This window comes from Nothobranchius furzeri, chromosome 16 (genome assembly GCF_043380555.1).
Source record: "Nothobranchius furzeri strain GRZ-AD chromosome 16, NfurGRZ-RIMD1, whole genome shotgun sequence".
Classification (NCBI taxonomy): domain Eukaryota; kingdom Metazoa; phylum Chordata; class Actinopteri; order Cyprinodontiformes; family Nothobranchiidae; genus Nothobranchius; species Nothobranchius furzeri.
The window spans coordinates 57,464,900-57,484,079 of record NC_091756.1 but is presented as its reverse complement, the minus strand read 5'-3'; the positions used below and the strand labels follow the sequence as shown (position 1 = coordinate 57,484,079).

Sequence of the window (19,180 nt, the reverse complement as noted above, 5' to 3'; positions counted from 1 at the left end):
GGGCTTAAGGCAAGGATGTGTGGAATCAACCGGGCCAGGCTGGGGCCGACTGGGGCTACCCGGCCCGGGCCGACCCGGTACAGATGGGAATGGCCCATTTGTGTTTCTTATTAAAACAGAAGTCTGTGACACTATGCTTATCTGGAATACTGTTTAACTGTGCCAAGGAAGAAATGCTATTGATCTTACAAAAGCAGTTTCTGCCAATCAATCAATTATGGGTCATGGGGCCACTGTCGAATCGTTTGGAGTACAGTATTTTAGAAGGGGATGAGTCGTAGAAAACATTTAGGACGGCTTCCAGTTGTGCTAAAAGTTAATCGTTCAGTGAGTTCACTGCAAGTTCCGAATTAAAAGTACAGAGAAATTACCGCTCGAAAAAACAAATATTCACCTCTGATAGCCTCAGTTTGGACGCTAAATGTTAAAGACGGGCTTGATTTGAAGGCCTCACACTAGAAAGTTTTTGCTTTCTAAAAGGAAAACTTGTTCTGTTAAGTGATGATGTTTTTCCCTTTAGAGATTTAGATTTTGGAGCCAGTACTTTTTATATCCAGGTACTACTGAACCAAATAGTGAGAAGACTATGAATGTTATTAGAAGTATTTGTCCCACTATGGAGCGATTATGGAAATCATCACCTGCAGATCACCCATATTGTGCAATGCTGAGCTGACATTAGAGCCACATCACATATGCAAATAATATTCACTAACGATGATGATGAAGGGTGCCGTTGTTGGAGATGATGTTTTGCAGGGTCTCTGGTTCGATTTACCTATTGAGATATCTCTGAGGAAACGCGTTCCTAGGAAGCACATTCCTTGATTATGGTACTAGTCTTAAGCTGGACGTACACTGTGTGACTTTTTCACTCGTAGCACTCAGCTTCAGCTCAAACTGTACGACTTCCTCGCAGGGCAGATCTCACGAGTCATGTGCTCACACTGCACGACCCAGTTCTCGGATGCGACCTGACTGCTCACACTGTACGTCTGGTAGCAACACGTCGGCCCTAAAAATATGCTAAAAATAGCAGTTTTTACTCAACACGTCAGACTTTTTTGTCTTGTTTTGCCTGTTGTCCTTCGGGAGTGCTGCAGGAGGACACGCAGGGATTTATGGGGGTTGGATGAGGAAAACGAAATAAAGAAAGTAAATCTGTGTTTTGTGATCAGTTTAATTTGACACGAACACGACAAACACACTTTCTTGACAATCTTTGTGAGTAAAAAAAACGTTTAGAAATTAAAACGAACAACGTGTGTTATTAGGGAAATAGCGGGCGAGCGGTGTTGATGCAGGATTGCGCATGCGCCGTGAGCGGTTCTGATACTTTTTGGGTCGCAGTGCCGCTTCAGCAGTGCGATACCCTCACGAGGGACGAGCGAAATATTAAACACGGCAGAAGTCCGTGCGAGCTCACGATTGCTGATCGGTAGCTGGTCACGTGGTGTTAATCGCCTCTCGTAACCCCCTGTACACTACACCACGCTCGGCGCAAAACTCGCCCCGATCTCGTGGATTCTCGCACGAGTGGAAAATCGGCTCAAAAAAGTGAAAAGGTCGCACAGTGTACGCCCGGCTTTACATGTTATGCTCCTAAATGTTGACTTGTCCAGTGGAGCGGTGTGGCTGACCTGTGTTTGTACTTTCTGCTTTTCTGTCCTTTTTAAACTAAACTAGTCAAACAGATGCCAAGCCACTTTTAATGTCTTGTTAAACTGATGTTTAGCAGTAAAAGCTTGAAAAAGCAGGATTTCTCTAGTTCAGCATGCATTAAGTTGGGTAAATAACATAAGCTGGGCGTACACAGTGACTTTTTGAATGTTAGCATTTAGTTCCAACTCACACTGTATGACTTAGTGCTCACACGGACTGCTCGTCAGACTGCTCAATCTATTTGTGTGGTAGCAAAACATCGGACCTAAAAATATACCTAAACTCATTCCTTTGAGTCCGAAAACCTGGAGACTGTTGCTTTGTAGCTGATGTCTGTTGTCCTTCAGGCTTGCCGTAGTTTTAGGAGGACACAGGGGTTTGAGGGGTTGGAGGAGGAAGACAAAGGAAAGGAAGTAACTTAGGCCTAGTCCACACGTAGCCGGGTTTTTAAAAAAACGAATATCCGCCCCTCCAAAAACTTGCATCCACACTACCTCGTTAAAAAACAAACTCTGTCCACACGTACCTGGATAAATACGTTGTTAAGGACATGCCAGACCTGTAGGTGGCAGTACTTCCCCCATTCTTAACCTCGTCCTTCGTCTGTGGTCTTCCGCAAGGGGCAGTAATTCCGCTTGCAAAAACAAACAAGCAAAAAGCGCTTGGACAATTGATAAAGCGAGCACAGCTCTGAGGGCATCCTTGCTGTCGGCTAGTGTAAACACAGGTCGCACACGTGATGTCAGCATTTTTTGTCGCGGAAAGTGACGTTGCGGACCTTAAAACTCCGGTTTTGTCTGTCCACACGCAGACACCCAAAACGGAGAAAACGCAGATCTTCACTTTGGCCGGAGTTTTTAAAAAGATTCGTTTTCGTGTGGAAAAAACTCCGTTTTCGTGTGGATGACAGGCCAAAACGTAGAAAAATATCTACGTTTTGGCAGATCCCCGGCTACGTGTGGACAGGGTCTCAGTGTTTAGAATCTGTGTTGACATAGGCATGGCACACATGCTTTCTTAACGATCCTTTCTGTTGTCTGTGGAGAAAGGTGTAAAAATAAGGAGGTGACGTGTGTGGACGCTGAAATACCGGGCAGCCGTGTCGAAGTGTGTGCTGTGTGAGCGGTTCTGGTACGTTTGGTTCGTAGCGCTGCTTCAACAGTGCGACACTCTTACGAGGGGCGAGCAAAGTCTCAAATGTTTGATATTCATTTGACTGCACAGTTGCTGTAACTGGTCGTAAGGTGTTAATGGCACCCTGTATACTACAAGACGCTCAATGCAAACTCGCCTCAAAGATTCTTGCACAAGAGGAAAAGCAGCTCAAAGTAGGCTAAAAACCACACAGTACACCCGGCTTTAGCTTAGCAGTCTACATCCCTTTATTAGGCGTTCTGCAACTAACTGAACTAATATTATTTAAGACTCTGCTGAGATTCCACCTCTATTAAAAATATTTTAAAGTTGTTTTAAATAACTTAACATTCTTTGCCACTCGGTCTGATTGCAGCCAGAACTTTCTAACAAGCCATCTTTCCAAGCAATTAACATTAAATGTTTTAAGGGTTGATACCTTTTTTTGTATTTCTATTTATAGTATTATTTTTTCTTTTGTTTTACAGGCACACCACTCCCCCTCGATGGTTCATCTGCCATCTATGTTCGAGAAAAAATATCACACATTTAGTCGGTCGACCACCCACCTCTTCTAGAGCATCGGTGCATGATGGCGCCAGCAACATCAACCTTGTATTATAAAGATTTGATCAGAAAGTGCTGTGTATAGTTGAGTCAGTGACGCATAGCAGACCTGTATCTGCTTGTGTGTGAAGCTCTAAACAAAGTTTCCTTATTCAGAGGAAACGTTGAACAGTATTTAGAAGAACGAGAGGCTGGTATGGGCAAATTGATGATCAGCGGTGTCAGAAATGTTGAGTTGAGTCAGATTTCAATTGAAACGATACACGATTGTGCGTAACGCTGAAGTTTGTCACAATGCATCTATATAAACGTCCTTCCGTTAGATTTGAAACTAATAAAGTAGTCTGGTGTATCTTTCCTAACGCGCACTGGTTTAACAAGCCTTTATTACCAGACACTAACTGGAATGGTGCTGTTCCTCTGCTGAATGGGTCGCCTTACATTTAAAATAAGTGAAGGATTCTCTGTTGCGTTCTATTATTGGCTTGTTTTGTTATAACTGACATCTGTTAACCTGCGGTTTGGTTTTGTGGTCACATCTGTTAGCTCGGACTCTGCTGGATGATTGACTTGTGAGTTGGCACTAGCCATAGCACAAGTTAACATCGTGTTTCCTTTTCTAATCTTTGTGCGGTTGAGATTTTTCCATTTAACTGATTCTTGTTGAGCTCTTTTTATTGTTTTTCATTTACTACCTTTGAGTGAAATCTTTTTACAAGCTGACATTTGATCCTGCTTTGTTTGAGTAGAGTAGGTTGATATCACCTGTTATAATTCTATGTGCTATCTTCAGGTAAACCTCTGATGGTTTCCAGCTTTTATAAAGCTATTTTAACATTTTGAGGACTGAAGAATTAAAGCACATCTTGCTCTTCCTCCATGTGCGCTCGTCCCAGTTTGTTTTTTTTGTTTTTTATTTTGGAGGGCGGATCTATCTGTTCATATTTATTCTTTATGGATACACAAAGTCCTGCTTTTTAGTGCTATTTATGGTGATTCCACTTTTCTGTCATTTCTTTAAAAATTTTTGTCACTGGTTATTTTATTTCTATTAAATGATCATAACCATTATTTACTATGTCTGTCTTTTGTCATTAGAAGGAATCTAATATTTCCTTTGAGTTAAAATTCGAAATTAGTATCTAAACTTTGTATTTGGGAAATTTACTGAGGTATTTTTAAAACAGAAGTTACTTCGGGTTTAAAAGGTTTTGGAGGCACTCGATCCTAAAATCAGTAAATAAATCTTCAAGGCTCGTAATGTTAGATTCTCAAAGTATTCTTAGAGCTTCTAGAGTCTGAAGGCCCCGTTTGTGATTTACATACTGCTTTGAAGGGAGCTCACGAATGGTCCCCAGTGCTCCTCTTCTACTCGGTTGATGCTGAAGTTTAATCAGAAGTTTCTAGATTCCCTTTAGGCAACAAAAATAAAACCTACTCCCCTTACCCTAGTCCCCCTCCAAGAAACATCTATTTAACCAGCATAATCAGCCTTTTAAAGGAAGTCAGTCTAGTAGCAAAATCCTGACAAATCTGAGACCAGCAGGGAAGATCTTGATAAATGTTTAAAATGCAGCCTGATGTCGCAAAGAAATGCAATGGCTCAGATACTTTTTGATCCATGCAAAGGGAAGTCTCAAGCATTCCCTCTTCAGGGAAGTCTGAATAATGTTCAAACTTGAGGATTTTCACATAAAGCTGTGACAATTCCTCAGCAGTCATTCCGATCTATCCTGGTTTATCCCCCCTCTACATTAGCTTTTAGACTTCCACACTTGCACCATTCAATTGCGCGATCCCGACCAGCGGTGTGAGTGCATAGGGTGTCTCGATTCTCAAGTGCGGAAGTTGATCACGTCCCTTTTGCACTCATGATCCGCACTTCACCCAAGTCCGCATTCATGCAGACGAAGGGTATTACCCAGAATTCATTGCAGCGGGAGAAAAGGCTAAACTGCCTTTTCTGGAAAATATGTATTTTCTAATGAAAGTAGTTCATTAGAGGATGATTAATTGATGCTCTGAAACTTTTAGACATAACAGCAATGAATAAATTTCTTTCAAATAATTGTTTGGTTGTTTGAAAGTTGTTAATATATATATATATATATATATATATAATTTTTTTTATATCACAGTGACTAGCATCCCGGCATGCATTGCCGTCAATTATGCAATGCTCCCTGTCTCAGTTCGGCAATTATTTGCACACTCGAAGCCTTACTGTGCACATTCTCCAAGTGCACTTTGCTGAAGACCACAGGGTGCAGTTTGAGTACTAGGATTGGGTCTAAGTAGTGTCCCAACAGTCTCTAGTTCTCTTACCTCATTCATAGGCATCTTCTCTCAGCAACACTTTCTCATCTGATTGTCCTGTTAATTCTGTCAGCATCTGAAGAAGAAGAAAATATCATTTCTATAGCGCCTCTCAAGATCAAAATCACGAGGCGCTTCACAAAAACAAAAAATATAAAAATTGTAAAAATATAAAAAGCATTTCGAAAATGTTTAAAATATATTTAAAATGCGCAAGAATAAGCTGTTGCGATTTAAAATAAAAAATGTTAAGAAAGAGAGAGAGTGAATAGGAAAGAGGGAAATCAGTGGATCCTGAGGAAGGTGGAATAGGTGGGGAGAGCAGAATAAAGAGAGTGGTGAAGAAGGTCATCCAAAAGCCAGCTTGAACAATTGAGTCTTCAGCTGCTTTTTGAAGGAGACCACTGAGTCCACTGATCTCAGGCTCAGGGGAATAGAGTTCCAAAGTCTCGGGGCCACAGCAGCAGATGATCTGTCACCTTTGGTCTTTAGCCTGGTGCTGCACAACCAGTAGGCTTTGATCACTGGACCTCAGGGACCTGCTGGGGGTGTAGGGACAATGAAGATCACCAATGTAAGATGGTGCTTGTCCATGTAGGGCCCTATAGACCAGAACCAGGATCTTGAAATGAACCCTGGAGTTGACAGGCAGCCAGTGAAGCTGGAGGAGAAGCGGGTCGATGTGGGTATATTTGGAGGACTTGGTCAGACGCCGAGCACAGGCATTCTGAACCACCTGTAGACTGTTCAGGGAGGTTCTGCTCAGACACGTGAAAAGAGAGTTACAGTAGTCTAAGCGTGAGGAGATGAAGGTGTGGAGAACTCTCAAGTTCAGAGCGGGACAGAATGGGACTCAGCTTAGCAATGTCCCTGAGATGGAAGAAGGAAGAGCGAACAAGAGAACTGACATGAGAATCCAGGGTGAGAGCTGGGTCAAAGGTTACGCCAAGATTCCTGACGGAAGATTTGGTGTGGGAAGCAAGCTGACCAAGAGAGTCTCTGACTTTGGGAACCAGCTTGTCTGGGGCACAGATGAGGATCTCAGTCTTATCTTCATTCAGCTGAAGAAAGCTCCCAGCCATCCAGGCTTTGATAGAGTCTAAGCAGATGTGTAACAGCTGCAGCTTAGACATCTCATGGGGCTTAAAGGAGATGAACAGTTGGATGTCATCTGCGTAAAGATGGTAGGAGATTCCCTTGAAGGAGCTCATGAAGTGTTGAAGAGGAAGCAGATAGAGGAGGAAAAGCAGAGGCCCCCGCACAGAACCTTGTGGGACACCATGGGTAAGAGAGGTGGTGGAGGACCTAAACTTGGAGACGGCCACAGAAAAGGAGCGCTCAGAAAGATAAGAGGGGAACCACCATGGCATCATTTTTTAAGTTCTTCGATTCCAACCAACATTTCATACAATCAGGTGACAAAATCATTCCACCCACAAACCAGTTTTCAGGGACAATGGCACAATCAGATTCTAGGAAAAGCCTTGGATATCTCTAGAATAATGGATTTATTGGAACAACAAAGATATTAAGATTCCTGAAGGTCTCCCAGGTGTCTTGTGCTAAAAAGCTATTGGGTAAGTATACCTAATACCTCAAACGCCGCTTCTTTACCAATGTCCACTCAGCCAACCATATGGCAGCAGCTCTATCTAGACATCGTGAAGACGACTTTCTGAAGTTTTATTTGAGCATCAGATTGGACAAGAAATAATTTCAGAAACTGCAGACCTACTTGGATTTGAACTCGCAACTATGTGGTAACAATAAATGTCTGCTAGAGAAATTATCAATTGAGCAGTTGTGTGGATAAAAATGTCTTGATGGTATATCAATATGGACCAGAACCTTTTGAGGAATACTTTCAACACCTTGATAAATTTACAGATGAGGAAAAATTTGTTGGTACCCTCCGGTCAATGAAAGAAAACCCCACACTGCTCACAGAAATACTTGAATCTGACAAAAGTAATAATACAAATTCTATGAAATTTACCAATGAAAGTTGGACATTGTTCCTTGAGCTTGTGGCTCACCTTGGATTACTTTAGAAGTATTTTTGGGATCTTTTGTTAGCATTCAGATTATACATCTCTTTGATATGTCAACAATTTTCCTCCTGCAGCCACATCCAGGGAGGTTGTCCACAGTCCCAAAAATTCTACATGGAAACATGTCAACCAGAATATTCAGATCCGATCAGAATGAAATTCCATTCTGATTGAGAGAGGTGGTTTTGTCCAGTCATCATTCCGATTAACATCCATATACACACTCATTCGGATTCTAGGAGTAAAACGATGCTCATTCCGCCTTTGCAGATGCTCAGGACAAGTCTGAAACATGGTGTGAGGAACCGAAGTTATCCAGCCCTCTTCTGTGTGTAAAAGTGATCAATAAAAACAAAAGTATAATGGTAAAAATTTTAAGAAGGTCCATTATGGGGAAAAAAATGGAAGTCCACAGACAAAGCTAGAGAATAAGAAAATAAAATGTGAGGCGAAAGATGTGCTGACAACATGGTGTTTGTTTACTATATTTTTCCAGGAAAGACAACTCTGCACATGCTCAACATATTTAACCTGATTGAATTCTTGGTGCTTGTATACTCACAGCATGATCGGATAATGTCCATATAAATGGAGATTTGGAATTTCTGATCAACCAAGATTAAATCTGATTGGGGAAATTTGGCACTTGTAAATGTAGCTACTGACTACCAGGAGCCCTATATACAGGTCCTTCAAAAAAAATTGCATATTGTGATAGCTAATTATTGTCTGTAATGTACTGATAAACATTAGACTTTCATATATATTAGATTCATTACACACAACTGAAGTAGTTCAAGCGTTTTATTGTTTCCAATATTGATGATTAAGGCATACAGCTCACGAAAACCCAAAATTCTTATCTCAAAAAATTTGCATGTCATGAAAATGTTCTCTAAATTAGCTATTAACCTAATCATCTGAATCAACTAATTAACTCTGAACACCTGCAAAAGATTCCTGAGGCTTTTAAAAGCTCTCAGCTTGGTTCATTACTCAAAACCGCAATCATGGTTAAGACTGCTGACCTGACTGCTGTCCAGAAGGCCATCATTGACACCCTCAAGCAAGACGGTAAGACACAGGAATTTCTGAACAAATAGGCTGTTCCCAGAGTGCTGTTTCAAGGCACCTCAGTAGGAAGTCTGTGGGAAGGAAAAAGTGTGGCAGAAAACGCTGCACAACGAGAAGAGGTGACCGGACCCTGAGGAAGATTGTGGAGAAGGGCCGATTCCAGACCTTGGGGGACCTGCGGAAGCAGTGGACTGAGCCTGGAGTAGAAACATCCAGAGCCACCGTGTACAGGCGTGTGCAGGAAATGGGCTACAGGTGCTGCATTGCCCAGGTCAATCCACTTTTTAACCAGAAACAGCAGCAGAAACACCTGACCTGGGCTGCAGAGAAGCAGCACTGGACTGTTGCTCAGTGGTCCAAAGTACTTTTTTCGGATGAAAGCAAATTTTGCATGTCATTCGGAAATTAAGGTGCCAGAGTCTGGAGGAAGACTGGGCAGAGGGGAATGCCAAAATGCCTGAAGTCCAGTGTCAAGTACCCACAGTCAGTGATGGTCTGGGGTGCCATGTCAGCTGCTGGTGTTGGTCCACTGTGTTTTATCAAGGGCAGGGTCAATGCAGCTAGCTATCAGGAGATTTTGGAGCACTTCATGCTTCCATCTGCTGAAAAGCTTTATGGAGATAAAGATTTCATTTTTCAGCACGACCTGGCACCTGCTCACAGTGCCAACACCACTGGTAAATGGTTTACTGACCATGGTATTACTGTGCTCAGTTGGCCTGCCAACTCTCCTGACCTGAACCCCGCAGAGAATCTGTGGGATATTGTGAAGAGAAAGTTGAGAGACGCAAGACCCAACACTCTGGATGAGCTTAAGGCTGCTATCGAAGCATCCTGGGCCTCCATAACACCTCAGCAGTGCCACAGGTGGATTGCCTCCATGCCACACCGCATTGAAGCAGTCATTTCTGCAAAAGGATTCCCGACCAAGTATTGAGTGCATAACTGAACATAATTATTTGAAGGTTGACCTTTTTTGTATTAAAACACTTTTCTTTTATTGGTCGGATGAAATTTGCTAATTTTTTTAGATAGGATTTTTGGGTTTTCATGAGCTGTATGCCAAAATCAATGTTGGAAACAATAAAAGGCTTGAACTACTTCAGTTGTGTGTAATGAATCTAATATATATGAAAGTCTGTTTATCAGTACATTACAGAAAACAATGTACTTTATCACAATTGGCTAATTTTTTGAGAAGGACCTGTATAGCTCCACTGACCGATCACATAATTGTAGACACCTGTGATGTGAATTAGTGCGCACAGCTTGAATTAACATCAGGCCTGCTCCATGAGTTTTTTCTTTAATAATTCCATAGAAATATGGTTGAAAAGCAACATCTGACTTTCATTGATTCAATTTCATAAAACTTTTTATCTATTATTCCTTTTGTCAGATTTCAAGTTGTTTCTGTGACCATTGCGGGTTTTTCATTCATTGACCGATGGGTACCAACAATTTTGCGCACATTTTTATAACATGAAGAATTAAAGTGGTTTTGATGAGGAAGGGGGTCCAACCCAGTAACCATATTCAAAGTGGCTTTGTACGTGTATATGATGTTAGTCAGGCAGTTCATCTGCTAAAACCTTAATGATAACCATGTTATTGTGGCAATGAAACATTACACGGTGTATCAAATCAAATCAATCAAAAGATACTTTATTAATCCCAGTATCATGATGCATCTGGGTTTGATTTACAGGCACCAACTGCAATGGTCCAACTGAAATGTGTTCATTTTTGGTCTTGGAAATTCAATGAAAGGTTATGCAAAAGTTATGGAAAACCGTTTTTTTAAAGGTGTACGAACCCTGTGCTAACCTGTTTACTGGAATTTGTGTTCAATTAAAGATTTGCTTCATTGTTTCTCTGGTCTTTACAGATGCAGTATCAAAAAAACAACAAAAAATAATTAAGATTTTTATCACAGATTATTTTTCACATTGGTTCAACGTTCCTCTGTCAGTGAATCTTAAAAGTGAGCGACTTTCTGAATGTAGTCGCAACTAAAAGCTGGAATTAAGAAATGTTTTGAGTTTACACACCTGGTTGAGTGTTGCTGCATGCCTTTAGCTTCGCTCTAATCACATTAGCTGCCCTAGACGGGCCCAGCTGCCTCACACCGAGGTAAGGTGTGTCCTGAATAAAGGGCCTTTATTTTAACCACATTAGTATTTTATACCATCAAATTGGGGGTTGATTTCTGCTTTGTCCTCTTTACATGCCTTGTCTTCAAAGCATTAAGGTAATCTATGTCTCTTGGAAATATGGACGTGCCAGGCTGCCAGCCACTGGAGGTAGGCTGCCCTGCAGGCCCGAGGCCAGGAGAGATAGGGGAATAGTCAGAACCAAAAGGGACCTCTTCACAGAGGACACACTCTTTTTATATTTGCCTTTGCCTTCACTTCAAAGTGCTTCTGTTCGGGGGTGGTGTTGGTGGGGGGTGGGGGTGGGGACAAAAGGAGAGACTGGCTTTAAGAAGGATGAAGGGGTGCTAAATTCAAGCAACAATCATCAATCCAAAAAGATTCAGCCCAGGTAAGAGCAACTGTAATGCATAATTTACCTAAATGCTTTAATCGACTCGGCCTCATGCTCAATGGATACGTCAGAAATATGGTTCCCCCATAAATGGATTACAAACTAACTAAATAAATAGGAGATTAGTTCAAAATCTGAAGGTTTTCTGTGAAAGTCATGTGTCACCTGTTCCGGCAAAGGAGGTCTGATCTGAGAGAGGCTTTCATGTTTAGTAACATTTTTATTAATCCATGGCCTAAAGTGTTGCTTTTTCTACCAGGAAATGTATTTTCTTGAAAAAGAAATTACCTGTGAACGTGATTGTTTCCTCCTGAGTCCAGAAAGCACAACAGTATTTTTGCTATTGACAAATGTTAGGGCCATTACATGTCTATTCATTGTGTTGACTCCATATGTCAAGTTGTTCAAATCCAATTTTACTGGTGATTTGATGGATGAGAGGGTTGCTGTGGCTCAGGTTAGATCTATTAGACCTAGAAGACTGATTCAGCTGATGAACATGAAAAGACATTTTAAAGCCTTTCAAAAACAACAGAAAACATTCAAATCATGCACAATTTCAAATGCAGCTTGTTTCATTGGTCCAGTACAGCACAGACACCTCTAGCTTTTTCAATCAACCTTTTTCATCAAGCAGTTTCGAATGTGAGGGTAAACAGTCACCCACTTAGTGAATGGAGTGTGCATAACCCTTACACACCGTGGTGAAATGCTACAACAGCCGGCTTATGTATATGCATGAGATCCACAAGGCACTTTGCATTGACCATTTATGGCAGAAAGTGGGCGTGGTGAGGGCGGGATGTGATCAAAAAAACAGCTGAGAACCCTTCTAGGAAGTTTCTGATTTATAAAGCGGAGATAGCGTGAAGCTGTGTGTACTCCATGTTTTATAGGTCACAAACCTACTTGGCATAAGTAATTTTTTTTTGCTGAGCTTAAGTACGGTTTTAATAAGGATTCTACGCAATGTTTGATAAATGAGACCCCAGAGCTCTAATCAAAAATCCATTTTTTTTTCTGATTATTTTTCACCGGGTAACACAAAATTTGTGCCTGTTGTAGAAACTCCACCCGTCCTCTGTGTCACAAATGCTGCTCAGATGTTATAAATATACAATCCAGAAAAAACATCCATCTCTGGTGTTTTAAAATGTGAGAGAGGGAGAAATGTTTGTTTTCCTGTATGCTCAAGGTACTCCAGGTAGCTTTTTATCCATCTTATTACCCGTATGTCGCTTTGCTGTTAATTTCTATCAGGCTGAGGTGCTGACATCCAATAAGGAAAGAAATGGAATGCTCCAAACCTACTGAGTTTGATTCTGATTGTAACTCATGAGATGATATTTATACAAGATGCCTGTTTGAAGAGCTCTGTTTGGATAGTTCAGTCTTCTATGACAAATTAAATTTCTCATGCAAAGTATAAATAAACAAATTCGACTCCAACTCTAAACGGCTGCATTCCCGAGGATCCCCATTAGCAAACAGATGGATATTTTTGTTTATTGTCTATGAATCAAGATCCTGATGACTGAATCCTAAAAGCCATCTTGTGTTCTCAACTCTGCTTTTTATCACCTGCATATCCAGTCAGCACAGCTGGCGAAGGCTGCTGGTTAGCTTGACTGTCTTCTACTTTTATTTCTCCACATTTCATTGGTCTTGCCCTTCACTTCCTTTCTTTTTGTTTGGGTTTGTGGGAAGGTTTTCTTCCCCTAGGGCTCTGTCCATTTTTCTATTGATTTTTTTTTTATTTTCACATGCATTCGCTGCAAGAAAAGTTTGTTCTGCTCTTCGACCTGCCATCTGTGTCCTGTGCTCGGGTCATACTTCTTAGAACGCTTTAGCAGCAGAGCTGTTTGTTCTCCACAAAGAACATGAAAGGCTAAGAGAAGGTCTTGGTATTTACATCGTTTACCATGTAAAACAAGTGAATGCTTTGATTATTATTAGGAGACTCAGAATCAGCTTGGTGCTTGGGAGGAAAATGCAAAACCTGACATAACTTCTGTTCAGGTTCTGCTTTTGACTTTAACGCAAAAAAGGCTAAATTGATTACCAAAAAAAACGTTTGTTCTGACCTTTGTTCATCCGAAGTATTGTAGCTCTAGATGCTCAAAACCCAGCAACTTGTTAGGCAAACAGGAAATGCACAGTTTGACTGTGGAGAACAGTCACATGCATCAGGCACCACAGAAATGTTCCTGATATTTTTGTCTAGTCATGTTTTTAACAATGATCTCAGTTGTGCATTTCTGGTATAGCTTCTAGTTTAACACATGTAGTTTAATCACCTGCAGGTTGGTGAAGTCCCAGATGTTTTAGGTGGTTTTTAGGATGATTATTGGATATTGATTGTGTTAATTTATATTCTCACTTAAACCAGATTAACCATTTATCTTTATACACGCATTGCTAGCTATTCAGTAAGAATACTCCAAGTCCAAGGAGAGCTCTTGCCTCCGCTGGAGAACCTTCAAGTATCTCTGGGTTTTGTCCACAAGCCAGCTGGAGACTGGCAGACAGACTGGTGTTGGAGTGATGCAAACACCAAACCACTGTGCTGTGGTGACGAGGGAGCTGAGCTGGAAAGCAAAGATTTCGATTCACTGTCATGGTCTGCGTCTGTGTCTTCCCCATGTGTCTCCTTATGTCCTCCATCCCTCTTTAGATTCCCCTTTTGTGTCTCATAGCGCCCTCATGTGTCCGTTGTCTGCGTCCATTATGTGTCTTATGTTGGTAGTCCTTTAAGTCAATTCCTCCCAGATCTTGTGTCATCTCTTTCATCCCCAGCCCCTCCAGGTCTCATTTACATTCTGTGTCCTTGTAGTCCCCAGCTCGACGTGCGTGTGTGTCAGTCCCCTGTGTGTGTGTGTTAGGGTTGTCACGATACTAAAATTTCAAACTCGATTCGATACTTGAAAAAAACTTGATACTCGATTTCGATACTATTTAAAAACACCCATTTATCGAACAAGTTTATTCAAAAAATAACATTCCTCTATTTATATTGCAAAAATTAAATGTTAAGAATTAAGTGTATCAAGTGCTTAAACCTTTCAAGTATCAGCATTTTTTAAAACGTGCATACAAAAACTGGCGAAAGTTAACACTTTAAATCATGAATTGTCCCACTATATATACACTATTTGCAGAGTGATGTTTTGCTGCTTAAACTCTGTTTAAGGTGCATTTTTGTCATAAGATGTAATGCCATATGTTTTGTTCTGTACTTTTAAACAACTCTGTTGGTCAATAAAGGGAGAAAACGAATTTCTCCACAGTAGGACAAAGGTACATCTACCGGTAATCTTAATAAAAACAGATTGGCGCACGGCAGTGATGTCATTAAAAGCGCCGGTTAGATTAGCCGCGGCTAGTCTGTTCACGCCTAGAAATCCCAGACCCGCTCCAAACGAACAGGGGAATCACGTTAATGATTCCTAACAAAACCTTTCGACATTGAGATGTTTTGGTGCAGATAATGTCTTATTTCGAGGCTGCACCATGGGTGCCCGTCCGCACCCGTTATATGGATATACACTGACGGCGATTCGCCGATGGATCTAAATACCCCGGGGAATCCAAGTAGCACCAAAGTTGTCAGCGTGAGTAAACAAACGTACTGCATGCTAGAAATTAAGTCTGGGTTGCAATAAACGGGAGTTTCCTTTAAGCACATAAGCGTGAATATACAACTACGTGTCGGACTTGGTATGCTGATTAAGTTGGACTGTGAAGCGCCTCCCAAATTCGCTGTTTATGTTTTTGTTTATTTATTTGGCAGACAAAACTTGGATCGGAGACAACTCGCGTGGGAAATTGCAATGTAGCCATGTGGCGTCTTCTTCTTCTGTTTGTCTGGGAGGCGGAGGTTGCTTTACAGGATCTGGCTGTCGTGCGTGTCGGTGTACTTGAGGAAGGCTGTGTATAATAGTCCATAATATCGATACCACAGGGATGGAATATCTAATTTAGATACCACTTTTAGTATCGATTTATATCTAGGTATCGATTTTTTGACAACACTAGTGTGTGTGTGTGTATAGTGTCCTGCTCCGGTTCTGTGTGTGTGTGTGTGCTTGTCCATTCCCCATTCCTGTTTATATTAGTGCATTTGTGTGTGTGATGGTGTGTGTGTGTTAGCCCTTCCCGCAGCCTTTAGGTTTAGTTTTGTGTTTTAGAGTTTTTTGGGTTTATTTGGCCCTCCTCTGTTTCTGTTTGCCCATGTTGATCGTTAGATTCACCTGTCTTCCCCCCAGCTCTCACTTCACACACCTGCCGCCATTTTCCCTAATCACTTCTCCCTGCGTATATAAGCCCTGTCTTGTCTGTGTCTGGTGTCGGTTCATTGTTGTTTGTTTGTCAGCGTTGTTTAGTGCTCTGTGTGAGCTTCCGTTCCTGTCCCCAGTTTGATATCCAAGTGAGTTTTGTTTTTTCAGCTTTCTGGGATTTTGGATTTTGGCTCCCTGCCCTCTTGGATTTATTTTTTGTTTTACCCCTACAAATAAAAGTAATTTACTTTATATCAACTCCTGCCTTCGTGTCATCCTGGGTTACTGCATTTTTGGGTCCAAACCATCCTTTCAACATGACATTTACAGGTGGATCTATACTCCAGTCCTCTCATGGGGTCACGAGGTTTGGGTCATGACTGGAAGAATAAGATCCCAACTGCAGGCAGTGAAAATGAGTTTCCTCTGCAGGGTGGCCAGATACTGCCTGAGGGACACACACTTGACTTGAAGTAGAGCTTCTGCTCTTCTACATAAAAAAGAACCAGGTGAGGTTGTGCTGGCCAGCATTATGTTGTGTCCAGGTCGTCTCACTGGGAAGATGTTTCATATATGTACTTCCATTAGGGGTCCTGGGGATGACTGATTATATTTTTGAGAGTCCCACTGGAGAAGCTGGAAGAAGTGGCCGGGCTGGCCCCTCCTGGACTCAGATACAAGACAAGGGACGAGTTATTTGTACTGCATTAAGGACACCTTTTGGTTAAAATCATCATGCATCATGATAGAGATCTAGAGCAAAGTTTCAAACTTGCCAGGCAGCACTCAGTAACCGAGTAGTGAGAAATTACTAAATACATGTTCTATGAAATCAATACTGAAACTTAAATGACATTTTTTAGGAATACTGGGTACTTTTTCATGAATGGAGTGTTTGTTTTCATTGAAGTTGGGATGAACCCTTTGGTACTGCTGACAGATAAAATCACGTTTAGTGTTTTCAGTTAATTTAACCACGTGAGTTTATTTTTTATTTGGGGGTTAAAATGTTCCTAGCTCAGCTGATCTTCCTAATGAGAGCAGTTGTTGAGCTGCATTTTTCTGTTTTACGGTAAAGTAATTTAGCAGCATAGAGACACATTCAGCACACATGAGGGAGGCCTTACACCCCACCCTCCAGCACACACACACACCTTCTGACTCATGATGTGGATTAGATCAACCTCAGGATCCCAGCATTATGTCTCTACTATGACAAACCAACACATTCTCACACCCTAAGCGTCGGAAACAAACGCTTGGTCAGCCACCCTCCACGTCACACCCCAGACGCCAAAAGCGCCCTTTTTCGTTACTTATGTGCGAAAAGGGGTTTTTCCCTTTTGTAACTGCAGATCCCAATGCAGCGTAAAACTGACGTGATTAGACATCCGCTGATGCGGCACCGAACCAGCTCATTTAACCGCACCTAAACCTTAACGTTTCACTATTTATAACCTTCCCCTCACCCTCATCCTAACCTTAACCCTCTTGCTACCTAAAACGTTACTCTCACTGTGATCAAGCGTTTGTTTCCCATGCATTCTGACTCTGACAGTCAGTCTGAATGTCAATTTTCGTATTTGCCGCCCAAGGGGAACGTTAGAACATACCATCTGGCGAGGGGGAGATTACACATACCCTCTACTTTTAACCTCCACCGTGGTAGTTGAAACCTCCCCCTCGCGTTGGCTCGGTCCAAACTCGACCAATGACGAGGCGGCTCCCGCCGTTCACTTCATAGAGCCGGCTTTTAGAGCGATCGGCATCACTAACGTGTTTGCTAGCAAGATGGTTAAGGTTAGGATAGGGGTGAGGGGAAGGTTAAATAAGAGGATAAGGTTAAGGTGAGGTACAATGAGCTTGTTTGGTGCCCTGGCTCCGGACATCCCATCACGTCAGTGTAACGCTGCATTGAGATCTGCAGTCAAAGGGAAAACCCCTTTTCGCACATAAGTAACGAAAAAGGGCACTTTTGGCATCTGGGGTCTGACGTGGAGGGTGGCTGACCAAGCGTTTGTTTTTGACGCGCTGGGAGTGAGAATGTGTTGCAACATGGATAAACACAGAGAGCCGAGGTCTGATTATAGGTTCAGTTCTTAATTTGACCTATAATGAGAACTGACTTACTTCTTATAAAGGTTCATCTCATCAGAGATTAAATACCTCACAGTGACTTTTCACATTCTTTGAAAACTGGTGCTACAGGTTTTGAAAAGTCACATAAATCTCATCTCCAGACTACTGAGTGATAGGATCTGTAAGGAGGGTAAGAAAATAGCAAAGATCTAAGCAAAATTTCTGTTTGATGTGGACTTAGCAATTTTTTTGAGCTAGCTACTTGATACTTTCATTGTGTTCTCAGACTGTTTGCCTCAAAGAACCATAAAAACAGGCTTTTAAGAATGTGTTGTCATTCACCTCACATTAGATGCTGTGATATTTTGTAATGCATTCTTCTCCCTTGATAAGGTTCTCCAGAGTGAATGATGGTATAGATATGCGCAATCCACCAGTGACACATTTGGATGGCGACAATGATGATGATGCAATCATTCACACGTCTCTCATAGCAACAGATTTTAGGTTAAAGTCAGAATTTATTCATCTCTTGTGTCAGAATTACCACATGAACATTAAGAAGCTGCAGAACTAATGAAGCAACACAGGCATGTAAGACCAGGTCTTAATTAGACACTAATGGGAATATTCAGTGTGGACACATCTGGATTATTTTTCATGGTTTCCACTGAGTTCTGTCACAAAAGATTATCGCCACATTTTGCTGTGATCTTATCATGTGTGAACTTTAAATGCGGTTGCAGGTGAGCTGCAGCAATCTTTGGTGTTGATGCCAATCTGCACAGCTAAGACTGAGGCCCTGTCCACACGGAGCCGGGGATCTGCCAAAACGTAGATATTTTTCTACGTTTTGGCCTGTCATCCACACAAAAACTGAGTTTTTTCACATGAAAAGCAAAAAGCGAGCGCAGCTCTGAAGGCATCCATGCTGTCGGCTAGTGTAAACACAGGTCGTGCACGTGATGTCAGCATTTTTTGTCGCGGAAAGTGACGTTGCGGACCTTAAAACTCCGGTTTTGTCTGTCCACACGCAGACACCCAAAACGGAGAAAACGCAGATCTTCACTTTGGCCGGAGTTTTTAAAAAGATCCGTTTTCGTGTGGATGACAGGCCAAAATGTAGAAAAATACCTACGTTTTGGCAGATCCCCGGCTACGTGTGGACAGGGCCTTAGTCTCAATCCTTTAATGGATTGGAAGATTTTAATAGCCATGTCACAGAAATGGGCGTAAGAAAAACCCCAATTAAAACAAGAAAAACCCCACACACTGTCACGGTTTGCCTCCACCTACTGGTGGATTTTCTCCGTTTTGTGTAGCAGGTAGGCGCGGCAGACGGCACACCTGTTTGGAGTTTTACTAATCGAGGGGGCAGAGGATTTAAGGAGCGGTGTGACTCAACTCCAGCGCCGGATGATACTCTCACATGGGTAGTCTCTAGTCTCTAGTCCCTAGTCCCTAGTCTCTAGT

General features: G+C 41.9%; 1 protein-coding gene across 6 annotated transcripts in view; it reads left to right on the top strand.

The window, feature by feature from the left end:
• The window catches only part of ect2 (epithelial cell transforming 2), a 77,686-nt gene extending 73,577 nt beyond the window's left edge, over positions 1–4,109 (top strand). For 4 of the 6 annotated variants that reach the window (XM_054749614.2, XM_070545855.1, XM_070545856.1 and 1 more), the window contains one exon: positions 3,285–3,420. Coding sequence is in view for 2 of the 6 variants with exons in the window: in XM_054749618.2 (XP_054605593.1) it covers positions 3,285–3,374 (90 nt within the window). In the remaining 4 variants the exon portion in view is untranslated. Of the gene's footprint in view, positions 1–3,284 lie in introns of all 6 variants that reach the window. The other 2 variants (XM_054749618.2, XM_054749617.2) reach the window with 1 other exon arrangement.
• Positions 4,110–19,180: the final 15,071 nt, after the last annotated feature.